We start from the raw sequence: 24122 nt of genomic DNA on the forward strand, positions 1-24122 counted from the left end.
ATGCATCTTGTGGCGCTGATCTTCGCCCCACAGGTGAAGACCCCACTGGTGCAACTAGCCAATATTGTCCACTTTCCCACTATCGGCTGTAGTTTCTACAGCGAGTAATAGACATACAGGCACCCTTTTTGGAACGTTCGATGTAATGGAAAGAATTCAAATTAACTCGAATAAATCACGGTATCAAGTTAAGATAGCTAAAAAGAGAGACAGCCAAAGAGGACTTGATAGTTAAAAGAAAAAAATTGCCTACACGCCAGTTACCCAATTCGAAAACTGTTTGTCACCTTAAACCTCCCCAGCCCCAAACCACGACACCGAACCTGGCATTGAATTTCGTTATCGTGTTTCGTTACAAAGACAATGCCCCTCCCAAGCCGCCCAATTTCTCCATCCTATTCCTAAGAAGAAGAAAAAAAGTTGATTTATCTTAACAAACCGCCATGAGATCACCAATCCGCCTAGATAGCATATTTCCTGGTCCATTCTTTTGCTGTGGCCTCGTACCTGTCTCGGTCGGTCTTGTAGACATGGGCGATTTCTGGAACGAGCGGGTCATCGGGGTTGGGGTCCGTGAGCATGGAGCAAATGGAAAGCAAGACTAAGTAAACATATGTCAGCCTCCTGTAGATAGCGCAGATCAAGAGAGAGAGAGAGAAAAGGAACTAGGCTGACTGAAGCTAAGTGAACAAACCTTTCGATATGGTGAGAGCTGGCGACCACTGGTCCCTCAAGATGTCCAAGCAAATACTGCCGTTCGCGTTGATATTAGGGTGGTAGATGCGTGTGGTGAAGTTCACCTTGGGAGGTTTGAAAGGATAATCGGTAGGGAAAGCGATGCTCAAGAAGAACACGCCTCCTGTGTAGGGACTTTCCGACTAGTTTATCAATAGCAGTCAGTAAATGGCCGTCATAACATGAATGATACCCGACAAGCACTCCTAGGAAGAGCCCATAGATTCGGATATCCGGAGTAATAACAAACTTACAGGACCCATGATGGTTGCTTGCCAGTGGAACTGTTTTCATTATGGTCAGCAAAAGTTCCAAATAACAAGGTATCTTCCGCCGAGTATTGCGGCTGAGCTGGAGAAAGCCCCCTAATAAAGGCTGGGAAAAACGTACCAAATCCTCCCCGATGGGACCAGCACTACAGGATGAGGGTGGATCTCTATAGAGCAGATAGTTAGCTATGCTCACCAGCTGGTAGGTCCAGCTAACCGCCTGCCCAACCCTTGCTCACACGACAGCATATCGGCTGCCGAGGATCAAGGCGGAGAGATAGCAGGTCACTAAAAGGGGAAAAGAGTTCATACCTTCCGAGATCAGTCAACTCCTTGTTAATTCTCTTAAGAGCCATTTCTGTATCTGTAGGTAGTGGGTGAAAAGGTTTAAAACACTGTTATTGGGCCAACAGGGCGGGGTCAGCACAGTAATGTAGATGGTGGTAAAAGTAACTAGCGGAGAGACAGTAGAAGCGATAGCAAGATATAGGAGTCGGGGACGGGAAAGAAAAATAGACACATACCTTGTGTTGATGCTGTGATGGATGAAAAAAGGGAGAAGAGCGAAGTGGTGGTTTGAGTCAGTGGTGGGTGGAGGGATGGGAAGGGCTGGGCTAAGAGGTGAGTTTTGTAGCGGGGCGGTACCGCTGGGGGGCGAAGAAAGAAGAGGGGGGACGGCCACAGAAATTGACAGGGATCTGATAGGTTAGCTGTGACTAAGCTCGGATTAGAAGGAGGGGAGCGCCACACCGCGAGAGGATTATCGAGTCTCCGAGATGGCACAGTATTGGACAAGGCCACCCACATCGTGTATCGGTGCACTCAGATATTGGTTAAGAATAATCAGGGGGTACGGTTACCGTTTTTCATGAGCATAGGGTACAGTATCCTTTATGTCCGCTTTGGAATAAATGCCCCTTGTCACTGCAGCAGCTTGCAACACCCTGCAATTACCCCACCGCCGTTGCCCATCATCTGTTTTGTTAAATATGGGTATTTTGAATACATGTATGTGCTTCCAAAAATCATATTGCAGTAGTAGTCCCGATCCCAACGATTCTAATATGCATTCATTCTGCCAATACTAAGTAGAGCGTGCCAGCCACGGTAGGTAAACCCCAACCGAAACATTCTCAGTCCTCAATCGACAGCTGTTATATACTATATATAGACCTACAGATTTCCTATAATCACCGATCTTGGTGTTGTACTTGAAGATCAACACGCTGGAAGTTGAAGGATACCCACTAAAAGCTAGATAGCTCTAGATCTATCTAGCTACATGTATCGATAGGTATCAACTCTGAAACTCTAGTAGTTTATTAGTAGTATATCATGTATTATATATAAAGCACTTCGAAGGTCAGATTTACAAGGGGATTCAAGCTCAAGTATATATTCATTAAAATAGATCATCCAAGATCAACTTCCCTCAGGTGGTCACTGGTATTACCATATAATTATATCTATCATAAAGACACTTTTATCCAAAGGGCCTACCATGCCCGATAAGGTAATAAATAGTAGGAATGGCCTCATTGGGCATATGTACAACCCTGACCCCTGGTAGGCCCTTGATCTAAAAAGTGAGAGTAATGGCCAAAGGGGTTTCGATATATATCACACCAAATACAATTCTACGGTTCTGGTCTAAGAATACATAAAGATTCCATTACCTTTTCAGAATTACATACCTTTGTCTCACCAAATAAGTACATGTATTGGTCTGCAGATGTTTACCCTTCTGTGCATGCATCTACCCTTACGCAGCCTTCCATCCACTAGTGAACTGCTCTGAAGTATACTTCGCGGTCGGGAACTAACAGAATGCTTGAACTCCAGTAATTGCTCTACCGAGAATCAAACCTTGTTTCTTCCATTAGCTCCTTATTTCTTTGTTTTGATAGCTGTTCCGTATAACTTACTATGGATATCACTCTGACCCTCATAGGTTTGCGTGACAAACAGGTTAGCGACATGCCTGCCGATTCCATATTCGTCAGACACAGCATTTCCGCCAAATATTTCTTGTAAACTAAAGATGCTGTTAGCCTCACCAAAAAACTGGCCTTAGATCTGATAGATACTAACTCTCTAGCATTGACTAAAGCTCTGTCACAGTTTTGCCTTTTTATCATCGAAATCATTTCAGGTGCAACTAGACCTCTATCCTTCAATCTTCCGACCTGTAAAGCAGCTGCCAATCCAAATGCAGCATCGGTTGATGCATTTGCCAACTTCTTTTGAACAAGCTGATACTTTGCTAGAGGGTTGCCCTTAAACTGCTTTCTTTCAAGTGCATAGGTTCTTGCTCTCCTAAGACAGTCTTCCAGTGCACCTATTGTTCCCCATGCAATTCCATACCTAGCATTGTTCAAACAGCTGAATGGTCCTCTAAGACCTTCAATGTCAGGGAACATGTTTTCCTCAGGAACTTCTACACCATCGAGCATGATCATGCCAGTGATAGAAGCACGGAGACCATTCTTGTTTTTGATGGCAGGAGTAGAAATCGTGCCAGGGGCGGCAGTCGCTCTTTCGACAAGAAAACCTCGAATCTTACCATCTAGTTTAGCCCAAACCATGAGAACATCAGAGATCGGGGAGTTAGTGATCCAGGTCTTTGAACCCGACAGGAGGTAAACTCCGTTCTTCGTGGGGTGACGGCGTGCAACGGTTTCCATCCTAAAAAAATTATCTTAACATACCGTCCTTCTTAAGTATACTCGTACTCGAATGAAAGTGGGAAATAAATCTTACGATCCAGGGTCAGATCCGTGATTTGCTATTAAAATATAAGTAAACCACATGTCCACTGAACATCTTGCAAGTGACTAGGGATGAAGGCATACGTTCTGTGAGGCCGAAACAACCAATAACCCTTCCTTTTGCCATCCCCGGAAGAAAACGCTGTTTCTGTTCCTCGGTGCCAAATTCTTCAATACCACCCATGACGAGGGAACTCTGGACACTCATTCCACTACGGTATCCGCTATCGACTCTTATATCGATTAGTGTAGTTAGCATGGACTTCTACAACTTTCGCAAACATGTCAAGGGATGACTATTCACCTCTCCACTTCGCGGGTGATTAACTATTTTATGCAGTGGTATTAGCCATATGATGGTTATTAGTGTCAAGGCTTCTCCACATACCCCAGAAGCAACATTGCTTACGCCGGCACACCCATAGCCCTGAATTGTAGCACCTAGCAACCCTAGCTCCCCCATTTCCTTCAGGATCTCCCTATCATAATGCTCATCTCTGTATGCCTCTAATATATACCCCAGATCAGCTTCCCGGACTAATATTTTTCCATGTACTACAATGTCGTCTCGTTCCAAACACCGGTACACAAATAAAGTAACCAGGCACGCAGAAATTCCACTCACTAGGCGGGTGGTAATAGCTTACGGAGTACTCTGGGTAATAACTGTTCTTGGCAGTAGGAGTGCGCGCTCTCAGCAATAGCAATTTCGTCTTCACTTAATTGCTCTCTGAGTAGTAGGGGGTCCTCCCAGTCGAATGCTGTGGAGTGGGTACGACGACGAGCAACCGGCGTGATTGTAGATTTCGCCAGCGAGGCAACAGGACGTAAAAACTGGCGCATTTTCAATAAGATATATGGGTAAATCTGGCAAATTTTGGTTTAGATAATAATACCAAAGCTCCAAGATGGGTCTACTGCAGCTTATATAAGTCTCAAGTCATGATTCATGAAAGATCGAGTGTTGACCTCGGGCGTCGGATGGCACTTGCCGATAATGGGTTACTCAGCCTCGGCATTCGGATCGTGCCGAAGTGGAATAGGTATTAAGCGGGTGATTATCTATGATGCGACCCACTCTGTGGCCCACGATTTTTCAAGGTGCATACATATTTATTTTACGTTACCAGTCAACCAATTCCTAACCGGAAAAGATCATGATCAAGTCAATAGGACCCGAACTTCATCTACCGTTCTTGGCCACACATTTCTAGCCCCATCCATACCTTCTTCCATCTCGTTCGCTAAAGCGTTAACTACAGCTTCTTCTACCCTACGGAAATCTTCTACGAATCTTTCAGCTGCTTCATGCGCGATTTCTCCAATAACCTTTGGAGAGTTTAATCTCCTGAGCTCTGTCTGTACATCCATCAATGCTGACTGGAGGAACTTGTCAAGAGTCTGTGAGACTTGTGTTAAGGACAACAGGGAGAATGGTGGAAGTTGAGTTAAGGGTGTTTTCTGCAGTGAAGGATTAGATATAAGCATCACTCTGAGAGAAGGGATTCTATTGTTAGGTACCGTCGGATTCCAATCGTCTAACGCAACAAGCAAAGGATTCAACCCGGAAGTATGAACAAAGAAATTGTGCTCATACTCCACAAGTGCCTTGATATATGTCTTAATCTCGTCGTCTAGCATACTGACTCTTTTAGCTGTGAATAAAAATTGATCTAAAGTCGACTTGGCCGCCAACATGCAGTTTAAGCCGAAGATATTGCTCTGTAACTCATCTAGATCCTTTCGAAGAGAACGACAGCCTTCTATGTACGGATCAAACGCCTCCTCCAATATCTTTGAAAACTCCTCTTCGCGCTCTTGAGTTGGCGCTAAGGAAGCTTCATATGAAACCATCAGATCTTTGAGTTCTTTGAGACCTTCTAGAAGAAAATCAGGAGGTGAGAGGTCTGGCGGCGCTTGTGGAAGGTCCGACTGCACAGCCCGGACATGGGCCTGTAAGGTGCTATGAAATTGACGGAGAGCGGACTGCTCGACGCTGTAATGTGTTAATTTAAGATTATGTTTACCGCATGTGCTAGGGTTTACCTTTTAATTGTTTCTAGGAGGGATGAGTCTTCACCAAGTAGCTTTTCAAATGTGAGACGGTAGTAATTTATGAGGTTTGATATACGATATGCTAGGGTACTGTCTTCATGACTGGCGACGACCTGCTCAATTCTAGACTGTTCAAAGTTAAGAGAATTCTCGTTAGTACAGTCATATAAGGATGAAGATAAAATATTTGACATTGCTAGTTCTTACCTTCAATGGTTTGCACACTGTTTCTAAGCCTTTGTCTACTAACATCATCAAACCCTTCCTAGCATCCCAGCTCCCGAGAGCTTCCAAAGCATCATCTCTATAGTCACCAACCCAAGGTTCGCTTTTTAACCCTTCCTCAATCCCCCCTAAAATGCTGTTTTGGCCTTCACCTTCCTGAGAAATGAATAAAACTTCTAGGGCCTCCTGTTCACCAACAGCAGAAGAGTGCAGCCAAGCTAGCATATCACCAATGTATCTTAAAGGATCATGGGCGTAGAGCTCTATTGGTTTCGTGGAAGAGTCGATACCTGGTGTGCCTTGGGGGGCACCAGTTAATGCCGTGTAAAATGAATCAAGAAGGATCTTTTGTCGAGCTTCTGCGAAAAAATCTAAACAATCTCTACGATGATCACCAACATGTCAGAACAATGCTCTGCTACAGTGATGCAAAAAATGCGGAGCAGTACTGAAAAAGGGAGGGTCTTTCAGCTAGAACTCGCAAAGCTCTCCTGATGCCCGAATTTATCTGAGGACTCTCAAGTGACAGATGCTTTAACTCCCTTTGGATCCACCTATATAATTTCTGGAAAGCATCGTGTAGGTGTTTGGTCATCAAATCCATGATTTCCATACTGTCTTGATGGTTAGCACATATACCCCTAACCCTGAGGTAAATGTCTTAATTAACACACCCAGCCCTTTGATTTTCGCTTGCTAGTAAAACTTCACAGTCGCTATGTATTCTTTTTACCCTATTCAAGATTCGGAAGAATCGGTCGTCTAGAGTCTCAGCTGAACTAGTTAATACCAGCACATCTTCCTCAGAGACTACGAAGTGTGCCGTGAATGCAGACAGTAGTGCCTCTTTAGTTTCCACATCTTTTTTCTGCGACAATAGTTCAGAGGCTTCATCAAGTATTGGTGCCGTTTCCGAAGAAGCTGCCGCAACATTGGTTCGCAGTGAGGATACTACGGCGTTCATTGTGCTCAATGTAGTCCCTATATGTTTTAATTGCTACGCACAACATATTGTTCAGTGACTATTCTGTATTAGGGAAGATAAAATACAAAATAAAATAAAAAGTGTGTGTGCTACCTCAGCTATCTTAGCGAATTCCTCAACAATATGAGCATTGCCTCGGATGACCTCCGCCTGAATATCCACCCGGAGCTGCCGTCGTGAATCGGGGGAATTGTCGGTGAAGCGTGCGTCCAATACCTGGAGTGCATTTCTGATTTCAGAGTCGGAGTAAGACGCAGAGAGGACTGATGATAGCCTTTGCTGCGAAAGCGAGTCCATAATTAGGGGTTTGTTGCTTGGTGGACAATTAAGTAACTCCATGTTCGAAGTGAATGGAGCTTTGGATTGAATGAATGTATGTTACCCGGCCGATCGCTATCAATGTCGTTATCAATTACTGTATGGAATGATTGCTACCCTGTAAATTAAAGTAGACTCGACAGGGGGTAACTCGACAGGGGGTATTGTGACGCGTGACCTTAAGCCCTTTCAGAGGCTGAGAGCAGCCACAGGATTTACAGATTGTGCATGAGACCTCATTTATTTGCAGGGTATAAGGGTGTATAGAATCATCACAGCAGGAAGCTCCATGTCTTGTCGGAACGTGGATTGACAGGAAAATAGAGCTCTCAAACCCAGTGACCTTCATCACACTGGCCAAAGAACATCAACGGTCACTCCTCCCCCGCCATCAACCCACCCATCACCAATAACATTCTTCTTCTCCACCACTTCATCCTCCACCACCGGACTTTCGTAGCTCTATATTTTAAGACGAGCATAGTTTTCCCCGCTTTTTGTTTCTCCCAATAGCTTCCTTAGCTTTATCCAATATCGAACGCCAGAGCTCCATTCACCTACAAAGTCTTACGATAGACGCGATGACGAGTAAACTTCTCTCACAAATCTTCAATAAGAACTCACAATCTATATATGAAACCCTGCGAGAAAACGGTGCCAATAATTCGGATTCAGATCTAGACGACATGGAGGCCCGGGCTGGAACGCTACATAGTCAAGGTGGACCCGAAGAATATGAGGAGGGTATGGATGATAATGAGAGTACTTTTGAATTAAGACATCAACCACCGGCACCAGCCTCGTCGTCATTTCTAGCGCACTCAGCTCAACGTCCTTTCTTCGCCTCTATGTCCCGACCACGAGGGAACCGCTATGCCTCACAAAGATTTAGGGAAGAAGATCCAGATGATGATGACGATGTCCCTGCTTCTTTACTTTTTGAGGCTGGAGGCTTAGGAGGCGGAGGCAGCAGACCAAGCGGAACTGCTGGGTTGAACCAAGGCGATCTCGGTGGAGGTGGGCCAGGACCAGCTACAGAGGCCACTAGAAAACGGGATAAACAGGAGCAGCAGTGGGCTGCTGCAACAGCGCAAATGCACGTCCAAGGTGACGAGCAGGAAGCTGAGGCTAAAGAGGTCAGAAGGCAGGCTAGGCTAGGTCTAATAGATCCCAAAGAAAGGGCCTTATGGAAGTGGGCCAATGTTGAGAACTTGGACAACTTTCTTAACGATGTGAGTTGTGTATCTATTAACTATATGTAGATGATGGCTATTGCTAAATGATACTATAGGTTTATGATTACTTCTTAGGGAAGGGGATTTATAGTATTGCCCTCAACCGATTCCTAAATTTGCTGTAAGTACTGCCTTTGCTAACCGATGGGACACCAGCTTATGATAGGATACAGAATGCTGGCTTTTGTTGTCGCGTTTTCGACGTTTCTTAGTTTGTGTATCGACTATCAGTTGATACGTAAAAAAGACAAATTTGGGGATGTAATTGTACAACACTGTATGAGCCGGTAAGAATTACAGCTTTTATGCTAGTGTCTTCCCATAGAGGTATTTGGCTCACATATAAAAGAATGTCGGGCACAGCAACCTTTTTTTTGTGGATAATATCCTTTTACTGGGCAATCAAAGCGGTCCATTTTTTCTTGGATATGCGACGCCTCTGGGATATTCATAACTTCTACACCTACTTGCTCGAAATACCTGATCAGGACATGCAGACAGTTTCTTGGCAGGAAGTGGTTGCTCGTTTGATGATACTGCGGGATGATAACCCTACAACATCTGAAACAGTCCGCCGCCGTCATTACACCAACCAGTCTAAACAAAGAATGGACGCCCATGATATTGCCAATAGATTGATGAGAAAAGAAAACTATCTGATAGCACTCTTCAACAAGGAAATTTTGGACCTCACTATTCCGATTCCTTTTCTGAGAAGCAGGGGCTCTATGTTGACGAAGACTTTGGAATGGAACCTGAGTCTAACTATTCTTGACTATGTGTTTAACGAACAGGGTCAGCTGAACAGTATGTTCTTGAAAGAGGGTCATAGGAGGATATTGAGTGATGCGTAAGTGAATATGTGGGCAATTAATATATTTGAACTAACGTCATCTAGCCTAAAGAGACGGTTTATGTTTGCAGGCTGGATGAACATTATTACGGCTCCATTCATTGCGACCTATTTTCTCTTGGTTTTCCTACTCCGGAACGTTCATGTGAGTGTTGAATTCTCATATTCTCCAAAGATCAACGAATTTACTTTGAAACATAGGATTTTATTAAAACGCCAGCAAGAATTGGTCACAGGCAGTACACACCTTTGGCAGAATGGAAGTTTCGAGAATTTAACGAGTTGCACCATCTTTTCCACATGAGACTGGATATGAGCTATCCAGCGGCGGAGGCCTATGTCGATCAGTTCCCGAAGGAAAAGACCGCCCAAGTTGCACGGTAATTGCCTAGAATACTACCAGTAATTTCTTTCTGTTTAATGCTAAAGTAAATCTAGATTTGTTTCCTTTATAGCTGGGTCCTTGCTAGGAGTTCTAGCTATTGCTTCGTTGCTAGATAGCGATCTAATACAAGGGTTTGAGATAACATCGGGCATGACTGCTCTCACTTATATGGCCATTCTTACAACAATCGTAGCTGTCACTAGAGGTATGCTTCCAGAAGAGAATACTATATATGATCCGGAATGGTCCCTCCGCAACGTTATCCAGCACACACATTACATGCCTGACCATTGGAAAGAAAAATTGCGATCTGATGAAGTAAATATTTCAAGGAATCGACCCTAACTAAATAACCTGGCTAAATGAAAATTAGGTTAAACGGGACTTTATGACACTATATGACATGAAAGTTTCAATATTTATCAATGAAATCCTGAGTGTCTTCTTCACACCATTCATTCTTTGGTGGTCTTTGCCAAAGTGCAGCGACCGGATCATCGATTTTTTCCGAGAGTTCACTGTCCACGTTGATGGTATTGGTTATGTGTGCAGTTTTGCAGTTTTCAACTTCCAAAAGCCTGGGGTAAGTAATTTCTTTCAAATAATAAGAATTGGTAGGATATGCTGACCAGAAGAATCAATAGCATAACGTGGAGGATCTTCGAGAGGAATACTTTTCTTCGAAAGACAATAAGATGCTTTCTTCGTACTTAGGATTCATGGACCAGTACCACGGGACCCAAATAAAAACAGGCCACGGAAAACGGCAGCATCAGGGATCTTTACGACCTTATATGACATCGCCGATTATGGCCGCTGATATGAGTAAATCAATCTATAACCAACATCCCCAAAATCGACGCCAGGATACCTCTGGTCCAGGAATGGGAAAATCTATGCATCGAGACAGCCCAGGGAGAATGGGTGCATCAATGATGCAATCATCACTCTTAGATCCGCAACACCAGCCAGCTTATGGGGGTTTCTCAAGGAATATGAGACAACCAATGTTCCATCCCCGATCGGCGGAATCTTTGAGGGAAGAGGATGAAGAAGAAGAATCTGCGATCAACCCAGGGCATAATAGAAAACAAAGGTATAGAAGTAATTTAGGAGAGAGTTTTATGTCGACAAATGTCACCACAGCTATGATGGAGGCTGCGGAGGAGGGACAGGCTGGTCCTAGGACGAATGTACTGGACTTGTTAAACCAATTCGTAGGTGGTGGGACTGAAACTGCTGGAAGACCGGGCGTTATATAAGCCTATATGATTCTATCGTAGCCCCCCCACTAGTTTATTAGTGCTTCTAGGATTAGTTATTAGACGCTTTTCTTGCGTGGTCAGTGACAGACACAGTTATACGTACTTATGGGTGGTGTTTCTCCTTTTACTTTTGCTTTTAGGTAGCATCTATGCCATCCATTTCTTTCTTTTGATGGTCTCGGACACCTTCTAAATGTCTTATAATGAGTTGTTCTCGTGTTCAAGATCTAGTGGCGTAAATCCCATGTTGCTCGTGCACCTGGTCTGGACGTGGCATTGTAACTGTTGTGTGTAATACATTTATGTATGGGCATATATAAATACATGTATACATGTAGTATACCTAGGTACATGTATATACATGTATACATGTAGTATACCTAGGTACATGTATATACATGTAGTTTATGGGGCCCAGCGGTCTACACATAAGATAAATAATACCGCAAAAATTGAAATGGCAGCTTATACAGCTTGACTGGGGATACTAAAAGTTAAACTTTGGGGCGAATATCGTTTAGCCAGTCATTACATAATATAGTAACAATGTTTAAGTTGGAACTAACATTTTTGGGATGACTACATTATTCATAGGTATATGTACATGTAATGACTGGACGGCATATACCGGTGATCAGGGTATACATGTAACTTCGGTTCATTGTGGATTTGGAGCCCTGAAATGTCAATGTATTCTACCTTTCGAGACTTGAGAACACTCTGCACATGTAGCGCGCCACCAATTATATTCAGGGGCATACATGTACATGTACACGAAGCACATGTATGTACCTGTACGTGTACTCGTATCTTCCTGACGTTTGTAAAAAGGAACCACTATTGCATACCATACAAATACGCGCCAATTCCACAATTTAGTATGGTATGCAATAGCGGTTCCTTTTACAGACGTCAGGAAGATACGAGTATACACAACTACATGTACTTAGCTCTATTGCATATTCCCGTTCTGGACGCCAGGACCGGCAATAGGAAGCTGGGGACTAGTATTAATTAATAGCGTCAAATTCAAATGTCTATATGTTTGAGGCATGATCATGGCTGGCCAACTAATTAATAGCATGACATATATACATACATGTATATACATGACACTTTACAAGTCCTTTTTGCCTGTATTGTGTTCACAGGATGTAGTTGCGTTGTCTCTTTCTGAAGACTGGCCATTTATGGCTATTAGAAGCGATATCTAGTTTGTCAGACGTTTTGGCAGTCCTTAATGTTTGTTGCCTTGATTACATCAGATATGACAACCTTTAATGAACCTCAGAGCACATGTACTCTACCTACATTGGTACTATTTAATACTAAGACGAGTGTGGCCAACGCCGCGAATTCTAGAAAAGATGCATTGCGTTGCAGAAAGGGCGCTAATTAATACCACGTGTGGATTCTGAGGAATCAAGGTGCAGAGCCGCATATCAAACCAGTTTAGCATTTCATAACGCAGCTATGTCAGTGCCTTCAACTTGTTTCTTATGTATCGTGGAGAAAGATTCTTGGTGTATCAGATGTATCCCTTGTGCGGCAGTACGAGCACTAAGGGCTAGGGGTTGGATGGAAGCTGGGGCGCCCCCAGCCTCCAACGTCGAGTGCTTGCCTGTCCCTCGCTTTTCTACCTTACCTATTACACCACTCAAAAAAAAAGAAACACTACTCCTCTCTCAACCTCCACTTCTCCACCTCAGACCAGTCCACTCAATCCCGGCTCTGTGCTGCTCAAACTGCATCTCGTCGTCCTATCACACTCTCCATATACTTCACTTCGTGACATTCCGATCAACTCTCCTGTCCTCTTCTCACGCTTTCCCACGATCAGTCAATCACATCCCTGCCATCCAAGCGTCAGCAGCACCACTTCATCCCGCTCGAATTTCCCACTCTTCTCTTATCCTCCTCCACCCCTTTTCCTCTAACTTGACATTTCTCATCTACATTCCGTCGAACTGCATCAAATACCCCTGGTATACCTCTAGATCATCATATTCTCACCTCTTGCGTGAATCTATAACCATCTACTTCACTCTTGATAATTCCCCCTCCCACGCTATCTAGTTGGTGTCAACTACAATTGTCACCGAATCATCTTTTGACTTGACATTGAATCCTTCCACTTCTTACCACTACACACCCTCCACACTCAAATGGCGACCGCACTCGCCGAGCAACTTGAGTCTACTTCGTTAGAGTGAGTCGTTTATCCTTTGTGCCCCCTCTTGGTTGGTGTAGCAACAATCGTTCGTTACCCTACCAGTATTACTAGCCTACTCACTGGCGTTATTTATTTAGGGGACAAGACCCTGACTGGAAATCAAAACTGAAGGCCCCCAAAAAAGATCTGAGACCACAGACAGAGGTGGGTTTCTCTTTCTGGCCTTATAAATTTACAAATTGCCTTTTTATTCAATTCGATAAAGATATTAACGAACAAATCAGGATGTCACCGCCACTAAAGGTCTTGATTTTGAAGATCTCTATATCAAACGAGAGCTATTGATGGGTATTTTTGAGGCTGGTTTCGAAAAGCCGTCACCGATTCAAGAAGAGACCATTCCAGTAGCATTAACCGGTCGTGATATCCTTGCCCGTGCCAAAAACGGCACAGGGAAGACCGCCGCCTTCGTCATCCCTGCTCTTGAGAGGGTAAATCCCAAGAGTACGAAAACACAGGCACTTATTCTCGTACCAACGAGAGAACTCGCCCTACAGACATCACAAGTTTGTAAGACATTGGGGAAGCATCTGGGCATCAATGTCATGGTTACCACCGGAGGGACTGGATTGAAAGATGACATCATTCGCTTGAATGAGGCTGTGCATATTCTCGTCGGAACACCAGGCAGGATCCTTGATCTTGCTGGCAAGGGAGTGGCCGATTTTAGCGAATGCCCGACGTTTATCATGGACGAGGCAGACAAGCTTCTCAGTCCTGAGTTCACGCCTATCATCGAACAACTTCTTGCTTACTTCCCCAATGATCGGCAGATAATGTTATTTAGTGCAACCTTCCCTCTTGTTGTGAAGAGCTTTATGGTACGATGCGATAATCCCAGATAAAAATAATCTCGTTAACGGCTTTCAGGACAAACACTTGAACAAACCATATGAGATCAATTTGATGGATGAGCTCACTCTTCGCGGTGTAACGCAATACTATGCGTTTGTAGAAGAAAAGCAGAAAGTTCACTGCCTTAATACCCTCTTTTCGAAGGTACAATACACCATAATCAAGTTGAACTTCATCCGCCAAATACTGACCTTTAAAATAGCTACAAATTAATCAATCTATAATTTTTTGCAACTCAACAAACCGTGTTGAGCTACTGGCCAAGAAAATTACAGAACTTGGCTACTCATGTTTTTACTCTCACGCCAAAATGCTCCAGAACCACCGTAACCGGGTCTTCCATGATTTCAGGAACGGTGTTTGCCGTAACCTTGTATGCTCAGATCTTCTCACTCGCGGTATTGACATTCAGGCTGTAAATGTTGTCATCAATTTTGATTTCCCCAAAAATGCGGAGACATATCTTCATCGTATCGGGCGTTCTGGTAGATTTGGTCATCTTGGTCTGGCTATTAATCTTATCAACTGGGAAGACAGGTAAATAATATCAGCAGTCTCTTCCAAGGAATCTTCTAACAAGATTCAGGTTCAACCTTTACAAAATCGAGCAAGAGCTTGGAACCGAAATTCAGCCAATACCTCCAACAATCGACAAGAAACTTTATGTTTACGACTCTCCTGAGTCTATTCCTAGACCTCCATCAACCCCACAACCCACACGTCAAAACCAAGGAGATAACCAGAACCCCCAGCAGTTGCAACAGCGAAACGCCAACCATGCTGCCCACAATCGTGCCCCCAATCACGGACAAGGAAGGGGCCGAGGATTTCAGCACCAGCAAGGTCCCAACCAAGGCCAATACAATAATAATAATCAAGGGTTTAACCAACAACAGAACCGCCGCCCTGGGCCTCGATACAACCAGAACCAAGGCCAACCGGGAGGGCGCCCAAATGGGTTCGGGCCTCCGGATGCTGGGCCGCAAGTAAGAGCTCAGTAGCTCTCGTACACCCTTGATCAAAAACAGAAGGCGGAGAGGGGGTAGTGCGTGGAGGGGGGTATTAGTGTACTTTTTTTAAAACTAAGAGGGTATGAGGGTACTAAAACGATCGGGTAATAGCGTGTGCGGTTCGGATACCTACGAGTCAGCAGTATGCGGGGGATGTATATTACGACAAAGGGGATCGGCAGAAGAAGCACTGTTTGAGTTGATAAACCGAGATTTATCAGGGTATCAGCAATAAAACCGGCCCTTTTCTTTCTTCATTCTCGATTGGGCTTTTGTAAAGTTCTTTTTAGTCTTCTGCATTCATTTTATCTTTCTTGTTCTTTTTTTTGTTTTTTTTTCTTTCTGGAGATGGTTGGCGGGAACGAATGATGATAGGGCTGTTGGGTTTTGAAGGCGCATGGTTTTCTACTTTTTCTTAAATATCTCTCTTTTGCATGGTTTTTCGGTGTGGCTTTTGTTTCTTGATCCTTCCTGTTGTCCTGGCACCTGGATATGCCTTTGTGCTGCTGTTTTTTCGCTTCTCTTGTGGGTCGGATTTAGCAGAGCTGGGGTCAGGATTGGAAGCTAGGGTTGGTGTTGGGTGTGCATACGGCGGAAGATTTGGGCATTTGTCTTATTTGCCTATGGTCTATGTTGTTGGTGAGCGGGTGGTTTTCACATTGGTCTACTCATCAAGGTGAAGGGGATGTTTGGGGAAGGTGGCAGGTGTGATTTGGGACAACTCGACAAGCCGCTTGTGCGTTTTTATTGACAAACACGAAAACGAACAAAAAACGGTCAACAAATATCTACAGTTCAATCTCTGCAACGACAACTCGAATACTGGCAGAGGGGCGAATCATTTCGATGCTATTTTGCTACAGGGCGGGAAGCTTAGTGAGATGAGGGATTGGATATCTACCAGTCTTTTATGAGCTATCTACTCGAGCTCGTATATTACCGTCTTTCGGTGACTGGTATCGGAGAGAATTCTAGACAATCGAGAAAGGAAAAAGAGATACTCGATCGAAGGATTCCAAAAAGAAAAGAAAAAAATGGGACGGACGGAGACGAGGCGTTCTGGATACTATTTATTATCCAAAGTCTAAGCAAATTGATGGGTGTGGGGATTGGAGAAAAATGTGGTTTGTGTCATATTTTTTTCTATTTATTCTCCTGTTCTATGTATTTGTTTGATCTTTGTATCAATGATGGAAATACCCGGTTAGTAAGGTGCATGTTATGGGTTTTCATAACACTCTGTTGTAGTATCTAGTATATTGAGCGCATCAATTGAAATAACCGTCTCTATTCGCAATCTTTTTCGTCTATAATACCGGAAATCTTTGTTTTCGAAGTAGCTGAGGCACGCTCCAATACACCTGTGATATGCTAAAGTTAAAGATGCAAACCCTTCGTGGTAAGGTAGTAGAATAAATAATCTACTATAGTATCGCTCTGGATCCAATACCGTGAGTATTGTGAAGGCCTCATTCTTGCTTAACGGCCTTTACCGCTTCATCATACCGGTTCGCGGGTGGTGACCCCAAGGACCTGGGTACATGTAACCACAGTACCGTACTCACCGAACCGAGTGATAATTCATGAATGTACCTGCTTGTCACTCGATTTATATTCTAGTTCTGTAGCATAAACTGCATGTACATGTATATTGTTAATATTCTATGCCCTCTTTTATCCGACGTCAAATGTTCCTCTATATGTCCCACCCGGGGAAGAGATGATTCAGATCTAAAAACATGGACCTAAAATACCTCGAGATAAACACTAGATCCTATCGAGCACTATAGCCATTAGTATAAATAGTATAATCATTTTGTGAGAGCCTATACCACTAATTCATTCCCTCCAGGATGACTGTAATGTTTTGGTGGCCTTAGCTACGCTTCAGTTTCTCTTGGTAAATTTCAACGCGAGGCCAGATTTGCACGCGCATACAGCTACAACATATTACACTAGCCTATAACCCCACTGAAACACCTCATATTCATATGAAATCTATTAACGTTATGAGGGTTAGACTTGGGGGCTGTACTTCGGCCTTCTGCACCAATTGCCGAGTGATGGTCTATGATTACACTCGCCCAGCCCGCATGAAAATGACATATTTATTACTGCCCATCATGACAGGTCAACACCCTGTGAAAGTGTTAGTAATCGGTGGCCGGGAGTTTGTACTTCAAGATCGCGGACCACGTCTACTTTTCTCTCGAGAATGGTCGACACTGTATATAGTTACCCTAGAGCTAGATGACTGGTCTAAAACGTCGGAGGTATTTTTCGGGTACAGGAGCAGTACATGTAGTTGTTCCTGAAATACGTCAAGGCTCTGTAATCAAGCTCAACTGTAGCTTTGTCGGGTGAAGAGGATTTGCAAGTATTATATCTGTACCCAGTGGCATGCGGCCTACCACAACATTTGATGCTGCTTTCTATAAAGCATCGTAACTTCAGCGAAGCTATTGGAATGGCTCTACCGGCAAAGTAGACAAGCCAGGAGCTCCTGCCTAAATATCGAGCCTGTCTGCGTAATACACACCCCATATCTGATCTTCAGCCGCGCCGGGGAAGGGGATTGAGTACGGAAACACCCCATGGCGGTAAGAACGCAGGACTCCCGAGCCGCCAGGAATTCAAACTCCCCCATCTCTACCTATGCACTAGGTAGCCCAGGTTATTGGGAATTCACGTTGCACCAACAGCCCATTGCTTGTCGTACTAGACCTCGAAATCACCCGCTCCTACCAGCAAGATGGTGGGGACCTAATTTAGCACCCTATGTGCGTTGCTCCAATTCCTACTAGATCCATCATAATGTTGGTCTGGGAGCTTGTATAGCCTTTCCGAAGGAGTTGCCCAGGTTTCTCCCACTTACATGTTTGTCTGATCACATGTGATCACTCGTTTATGAACGTTAATCACTGACGAACTTAAAGCTGCAGGCATATGATTCGTGGCAAATATTACTTGAAAATACTCTTTATATGTTTTGTTTTTCTAAAAAGTTCCCTCTGACTCAATAAAGGGCTTCTGGAAGTATTTTATTGGCGGGATCCTCAATATGCGAGTGATCGCCCATGATTAAAGTGCTTTTTTTTTATGTGGGAAGACTAGTATCTAGAGCCAAGTTCCAAGTTTCACATTCCTACCCCAATAATATAACAGACTCAGATACGAGTATGCCGGAGTACAGGAGGGGAAAACAGCCAAACATAATGGCCCACCCCCAAGAACACCTCGTCAGCCAGATCTCACCTCCCTGGAGCTCGTAGCACGGGGATGGTCAGTCAATTTCACGAGAATCTCTGCCACAAGGTCACGTTTTTGAATAACTACAAAAAGGATATGCAAACAGGACTCCATGTTCAAATTAACGCTAAGCCTGCATCTCTAGAGTGGAGCGCATAACCATCTAAAAGTCTGTCGCCACGTTTGAGAATTCGCCCTTCTCCAACTTTGTCTTCCAGAATACGGGGTTGGTGTCGGTGAAACCGTGCTTGGTCCATCCCTCCTCCTTGACATGGTACAGATTTATCGAACCACCAGAGTACGCATCCTAGAGAAAGCTATTGTCAGAATCTGCCTATGTGCAAGTCGCAGTATATGGAATAGTTACTCTGTGGGTAGCGGCCAAAATGGATCTAGAACCCAGCGCCAATGCATCCTCAACACTAAGGTTGTAGTCATACTCCCGATCCAGCACACCATAGGCAAAGGTCTGACCGGATCCCACACAGAACAAGTTCCCAGAAAGACGAGTGCCGTCCGAATCGATATAGTACAGAGCTGGGCCCTCAAGAGCCGTCACACCGGCCATCATGGTTCCCATAGACAATCCCATTCCCTTGTAAGAGTATACAAGGTTAGAGAGGATCTTTGAGGCGGCTGCGACCGAGATTCTGCGCTTATGGCGGAGCTCGTGGAGACGGCATTCAATACCGAGGTAGTTGAGCCAGTACTGACAATCGGCGGCACCTCCGGCCATCGTTCCGAGCATCTTGTCGCTATGTTGGGTTTGTAGTGTTAGTACCTTGGAGGTAGTAGTACCTGGGGGGAGGAGGTAGTTACTTGATCTCGATGACCTTCTTGACAGTCTGCGATGCGATCCAGCTTCCAGCTGTAGCACGGGAGTCGGTGGCGACAATGATACCACCCTGGAACCTGAATGCGAGTGTTGTGGTTCCGTGGGCAATCTTTATAGGGCATTCTGGGTTTGCATGGTCGTCTGTTGCAGCACGGAGGAAAGCAGTTGGCTATATATCCATCCCAATTATCAGCGCCGGCCTTCCTCTCCATCACCAATAATCTGCTGTATTACTATATGCATACCTGTGAGATGGGCGGCAGCGAGAACTTGAGATCCAGCGATGGCTTCGTCGACTGGAAGTGCACCGAGTTCTCGTCTTCGTCAAAGAAGTCGTCCTGAGGAGTTGAGTATTTGGCGATGAGGTCATCCATGATGTATCTATTTCGATGGGGAGCAAGACTGTGATGGCGGACGATAAACTATGGGATGGGAATGTCGTCGAAGGTAGCTGCTGTGGGGGTAAGTTAGTGGTGGAGATAGCTATTATGGAGGTTGAGTCCCACCACAACCCACGCAGCGCCAAGAGCACAAGCCACAGAGGATGGTTGATCCCTTCGCGGATTGTGCGACCTATCACTGGCCCTGGGCCCCGGTTCCTCCCCCACTACATCCCACCAAACAACTTTTTTTTGTGAGGATTTTGCAAAATGTCGGTTAACAGGAAGAAGGATAAGGCATGTATTTCTTAAGGCCTAATAACTCCTCCCGGTTTCAATTTTTAGGACCTAATATCTAACAGAACTCTGCGATCTAGCCCAGCGTCGCTCGTTCCCTGATCGCAGGAGGTAATTCGACAATTCTACTCAGCTCTACACATTTTCGGTCTCAAAATTATTTCTTAAGCTAATATATTCTCCCAAAACTACAGGCTTCGCCGGCGCGACAGAAATCGGTATGTTGCTCTTCTGTTTTAACTATCCTTCGCCGAACTAACATCTCACGTGCGCCCTCTAGCGATCACCTATCCTGCCGAATTCGCAAAGACCCGCTCGCAGCTCAACCGCCGTCTTGCGGATGGCAAGAAACTACCATGGTGAGAATTACAGACTACTAAGCTATCTGTCAAGCTACAATGGATCACAAGAGCTCATACCCATTAGGCCGAAATTCGGGCCCGAATGGTATGCAGGCTGCACAACAGCAATCATAGGAAACTCAGTCAAGGCAGGAGTCCGTAAGTTTGATATACACATGTATTTCTAAGGTAGGAGTGGACTTGAAGGCCAATTATGTGGATGTTAGGATTCTGGTCATTCGATGCATTCAAGCACGCACTTCAGGATGAGGACGGGAAGATAAGTGGGCCCAAAACCGTCCTCGCCGGTCTAGGAGCTGGTGCTACGGAGTCTCTTATCGCGGTGACGCCCTTCGAGAGCATCAAGACGCAATTGTATGCCCTCCTTCTTTACCAAAAAGGGCCCTGCTAACTGTGCGCCAACAGAATCGATGACCGTAAATCTGGTAAACCAAGGTTCGTAGAGCAATTCCCAATCCTAAACTTGCGCCCATGATATTAAAAACCTAAACCCCATAGAATGCGCGGATTCCTTCATGGATCAGCAATGATTTTCCGCGAGAAGGGTTACCGCGGCTTCTTCCAGGGTCTTGTTCCAACGACTGCACGCCAGGCCGCGAACTCAGCGACGAGATTCGGATCCTATACGACATTGAAGCAGATCGCGCAGGGTTATGTTGCGCCGGGAGAGAAGCTGGGCCCATTGTCAACTTTCGGGATTGGGGCTACGGCTGGGTTGATTACTGTGTAGGTTTTTACTCGAGAGTTGGATATGAAGTAGCGGGATTGCTAATGATTGACGGTCGGCGACAGTTACTGCACGCAACCTCTGGATGTGGTCAAGACTAGGTACTTTCCCATCTTCCTACCCTAGCCCACTAGCATTGCTAGCCTGCTAACTAACCCTGGGTAGAATGCAATCCATAGAGGCACGTGCAGAGTACAGGAACAGTTTCCACTGTGCGTACCGGATATTTACTGAAGAAGGAATCCGCGCCTTCTGGGCTGGGGCCTTACCCCGATTATCTAGACTTATGGTGAGTTAACATTAACTTACACTTTTAATAGCCATGAACATGAGTGTGGATGATGCGCTAATGCATTTTACAGATAAGTGGTGGGTTGGTATTTACGATGTACGAGAAGACCATGGAGTTATTTGATGTGGTAGACCCAAAGAGGATCTATATTTAGTTATTAGAATTAGACGGGTGGGAATTGAGACGCTGATCGTAGAGTTCTTTCTTGACTTCTTCAGGACTCTGGTCACTGGTCTGCATATCCGAGAGTTGTGAGCGGTGTAACGCAGCCTTCCTTGGCGAGTGCGTGTCCATGAGCGGACACCCAATATTGTGGTTGATACCCCGCACCAGACGGGTGTAGGCATGTGAAGTAGAAATAAGCAAACATGTTGCTCTCCCGCAGCCGAGATGAATAAGGCGTGATCCTCACTCAGCGTGTAGGTCTGTGTTCGAGTGTGTGTGAATAGTGATCTTCGAGCTTTGGTTACAAACTTTGCTTCTAGAGAACGTTATGTTGGGATGTGTTGTGCAGGCGCTAGGTCTGGAACGGGGCGCTATATTATTACCCCACAAAATTTAATGATGGGTGGAGGCAATAATTGCCTTGCAAGCAAGTTCGAGACAGGCTTTATGGAGAAGGAGGGCGGGCGAACCAGTACCGGGTGCGTAGTGTAGATGGGAGATTGATGATAAGACACGGCACTGGTGATAGGATGGATATTGTGCAAGGAGATTTCAGACCCCAAGTGCAAGACCTGAAGCAACATGTCCTCGAGTGCGGTGACTCGGACAATGGTTGTATTTACGTTTAGAAAAACACTGAGCAGCCAGACCCGCGCGTTATTAACATCATATTACTATTTTTTAGGAAATAGTTGAGTTGCCAAATCATTTGGCACGGCGTTGACTTATAGCACTAATACTAATATTTATCACGAATCACAGGTTATCACTCGTCAAAGAAGAAATTTGATTGGTTGATTAAAAACGATTGCATTAATTAATCATTGGTATCCATAACATTCGTAAAGACTGTGAAGTAATAATGAAATGAAGTCCTCCTCTACTCCTTGTTCATTCCGAGAGTGTTCTTGACCTATTCTAATTGTCAATATTCGTTTATAGATTAACTAGGACAACTGTCCTTAAGTACTAACCTTGTCAATTGGACCCTCGGTGTGAGCATCCTTCTCGCGGCGGCCACTGTCGAAGACACTCTGAGTGGTAGACTTGTTCTCGTCGGGGTTGACAGCTCCGGCAGCGCGGTCAGCGGTGTCAGTAACTCCCTCCTTGAGCTTCTGAGCGGTAGACTTGGAGTTGTCGGGGGTCTAGGGTGGTGGTGTTAGCAAATCTAACTTTGAAGAGGCGGTGAAGATAGAGGGGTGGGCTTACAATCTCCTCCTTAGCCTTGGTGGTGAAGTCCTTGCGGCCGAGATCAGACATGTTGAAGTATTTGGTTTTGGGGGTGGTTTGGTTTAAAAAAAAGTAGTTGTTTGTTTTGTAGTTGGAGTGTAAAGATGCTTGAGTGTGATGATACTGAAAAAGAATTACGTTCCAGCGGGGAATTGGGCAGCTTATATAGAAATTTTTCTCTCCATCCTCATGGTCTACTCTGTTCTGATCTTCAGGGACACGCCCTAGCCAAAGGGCTCAAATATGCTATGACGTTATTGTTTTGTCCAGCGCGAGTGACGAGATGTGACATCACCTCCTTGGTAGTAACCATTTTGCAGGGGAAGGGATGAATGTAGCCGCTTCCGGTTAGCTCATGCTAATAACCCTGGATATTCTCTGCCTTGGCGCGCCTAATTAAGTTATGTCATTACTGCTTGTTTGAACAACTACCATGCACAACTACAGGGAAAGGTTCAAATGCCATAGGAAATCTTGTTTTCGACCTCGATATGATGGATATCGACATACCGGTAGGTACGCATATGTGCGTATGCCGATGAATACCAGCCTCCTCTACAGGAAGGATTTACGCATATCCCATGCGGCGGTGCTCCAGATCTCCCAGCCCTGCTCGATAGACAGGAAATCATCGAGACCGCAGATAGCCGTTTCGTCCCTCGGCCTCCAGTTCATTTGAACGTGCTCGTCTGAGGGGATTTGCTTGTGATGGATGATTCACTGCTCTATACATAGAAGTGGGGACATATAGGCCTACCTACTCTACTCATGTTAGAGGCCGAGTGAGTTCTTTTACTTGAACAATTCACTCTATTCTACTATCCGGCGCTGTACCTCTACCGGACGTGGTAGTTTGACTGTCGTGTGACACCATCTGAGACGTACCTTAGAGTCCGCAAACGTGAAGAGGCAGGTGACGGAACTACTGTCCGGACGACTTAGAAAGAGCGTTTCGAATCTGCTCTACCAAAGATCGATTGGTCTTTCTCCAGAGTCGGGGCCTCTGTGATTGGAATTGTGGTTTGGCTTTTCAGTCACTATCGATCATTACCCTGTCACCTCCGCCAATTGCAACACCGCAGAATTCTTGACTTCGAGGAGGGTAATTATGTTTAGAATATATTCGTCTAGAATATATTTCGTAAGCTTCAGAATTAGTTATCTACTGCATCATCAGCGGGGATCCCATCAGCGGGATCTCTTCTCGGACGATTTCATCTTCGGCGTTGATGCGCTCCTGACGGATGCGCAGCTCGACCCCAGTTATCTCTCCTCCCATCCTTCCGGGCTATACATCCGAGCCTTCACTCTTTACTAATAACATTGCCACAAACTAGTTTTCGAGCTTTTATTACATTATTTGCGCTCTGTGTAGCGTCGAGATAGAGAGGCAA

At 44.9% G+C, this 24122-nt stretch overlaps 7 protein-coding genes across 7 annotated transcripts; 3 read left to right on the plus strand and 4 right to left on the minus strand.

Annotated features, from left to right (window-relative positions):
- Positions 1–425: 425 nt before the first annotated feature.
- LAJ45_04407 (uncharacterized protein) lies at positions 426–1811 on the minus strand (the record flags this gene model as incomplete). Its single annotated transcript, XM_046113987.1, has 9 exons — positions 426–429; positions 508–601; positions 695–878; positions 990–1019; positions 1126–1171; positions 1317–1399; positions 1529–1540; positions 1697–1702; positions 1755–1811. 9 exons carry the CDS (start codon positions 1809–1811, stop codon positions 426–428), a joined length of 516 nt encoding a protein of 171 aa, XP_045973089.1.
- Positions 1812–2823: 1012 nt separating this feature from the next.
- Positions 2824–7334, minus strand: LAJ45_04408 (uncharacterized protein; the record flags this gene model as incomplete). The annotated part of the gene is made up of 17 exons (XM_046113988.1): positions 2824–2870; positions 2930–3039; positions 3096–3108; positions 3169–3689; positions 3765–3789; positions 3857–4005; positions 4077–4099; positions 4161–4279; positions 4420–4606; positions 4669–4686; positions 4964–5233; positions 5294–5768; positions 5819–5955; positions 6035–6434; positions 6502–6666; positions 6727–7049; positions 7131–7334. The coding sequence occupies 17 exons, from the start codon at positions 7332–7334 to the stop codon at positions 2824–2826; spliced, it is 3186 nt and encodes a 1061-aa protein (XP_045973090.1).
- A 602-nt stretch (positions 7335–7936) lies between these two features.
- On the plus strand, positions 7937–11090 carry LAJ45_04409 (uncharacterized protein; the record flags this gene model as incomplete). Its single annotated transcript, XM_046113989.1, has 9 exons — positions 7937–8587; positions 8647–8711; positions 8764–8877; positions 8940–9440; positions 9489–9588; positions 9645–9823; positions 9882–10146; positions 10202–10411; positions 10473–11090. The coding sequence occupies 9 exons, from the start codon at positions 7937–7939 to the stop codon at positions 11088–11090; spliced, it is 2703 nt and encodes a 900-aa protein (XP_045973091.1).
- Positions 11091–13258: 2168 nt separating this feature from the next.
- LAJ45_04410 (uncharacterized protein) lies at positions 13259–15182 on the plus strand (the record flags this gene model as incomplete). The annotated part of the gene is made up of 6 exons (XM_046113990.1): positions 13259–13302; positions 13404–13470; positions 13551–14147; positions 14197–14325; positions 14384–14718; positions 14768–15182. The coding sequence occupies 6 exons, from the start codon at positions 13259–13261 to the stop codon at positions 15180–15182; spliced, it is 1587 nt and encodes a 528-aa protein (XP_045973092.1).
- A 3421-nt stretch (positions 15183–18603) lies between these two features.
- LAJ45_04411 (uncharacterized protein) lies at positions 18604–19649 on the minus strand (the record flags this gene model as incomplete). Its single annotated transcript, XM_046113991.1, has 4 exons — positions 18604–18747; positions 18808–19195; positions 19260–19444; positions 19521–19649. The coding sequence occupies 4 exons, from the start codon at positions 19647–19649 to the stop codon at positions 18604–18606; spliced, it is 846 nt and encodes a 281-aa protein (XP_045973093.1).
- A 276-nt stretch (positions 19650–19925) lies between these two features.
- Positions 19926–21487, plus strand: LAJ45_04412 (uncharacterized protein; the record flags this gene model as incomplete). Its single annotated transcript, XM_046113992.1, has 11 exons — positions 19926–19952; positions 20033–20063; positions 20147–20170; positions 20233–20311; positions 20379–20452; positions 20521–20668; positions 20720–20749; positions 20813–21040; positions 21107–21142; positions 21207–21330; positions 21404–21487. 11 exons carry the CDS (start codon positions 19926–19928, stop codon positions 21485–21487), a joined length of 885 nt encoding a protein of 294 aa, XP_045973094.1.
- Positions 21488–22378: 891 nt separating this feature from the next.
- LAJ45_04413 (uncharacterized protein) lies at positions 22379–22758 on the minus strand (the record flags this gene model as incomplete). Its single annotated transcript, XM_046113993.1, has 3 exons — positions 22379–22411; positions 22473–22643; positions 22708–22758. 3 exons carry the CDS (start codon positions 22756–22758, stop codon positions 22379–22381), a joined length of 255 nt encoding a protein of 84 aa, XP_045973095.1.
- Positions 22759–24122: the final 1364 nt, after the last annotated feature.

This window comes from Morchella importuna (assembly GCF_003444635.1).
Source record: "Morchella importuna strain M04M26 chromosome Unknown Morimp01GS010, whole genome shotgun sequence".
NCBI lineage: Eukaryota > Fungi > Ascomycota > Pezizomycetes > Pezizales > Morchellaceae > Morchella > Morchella importuna.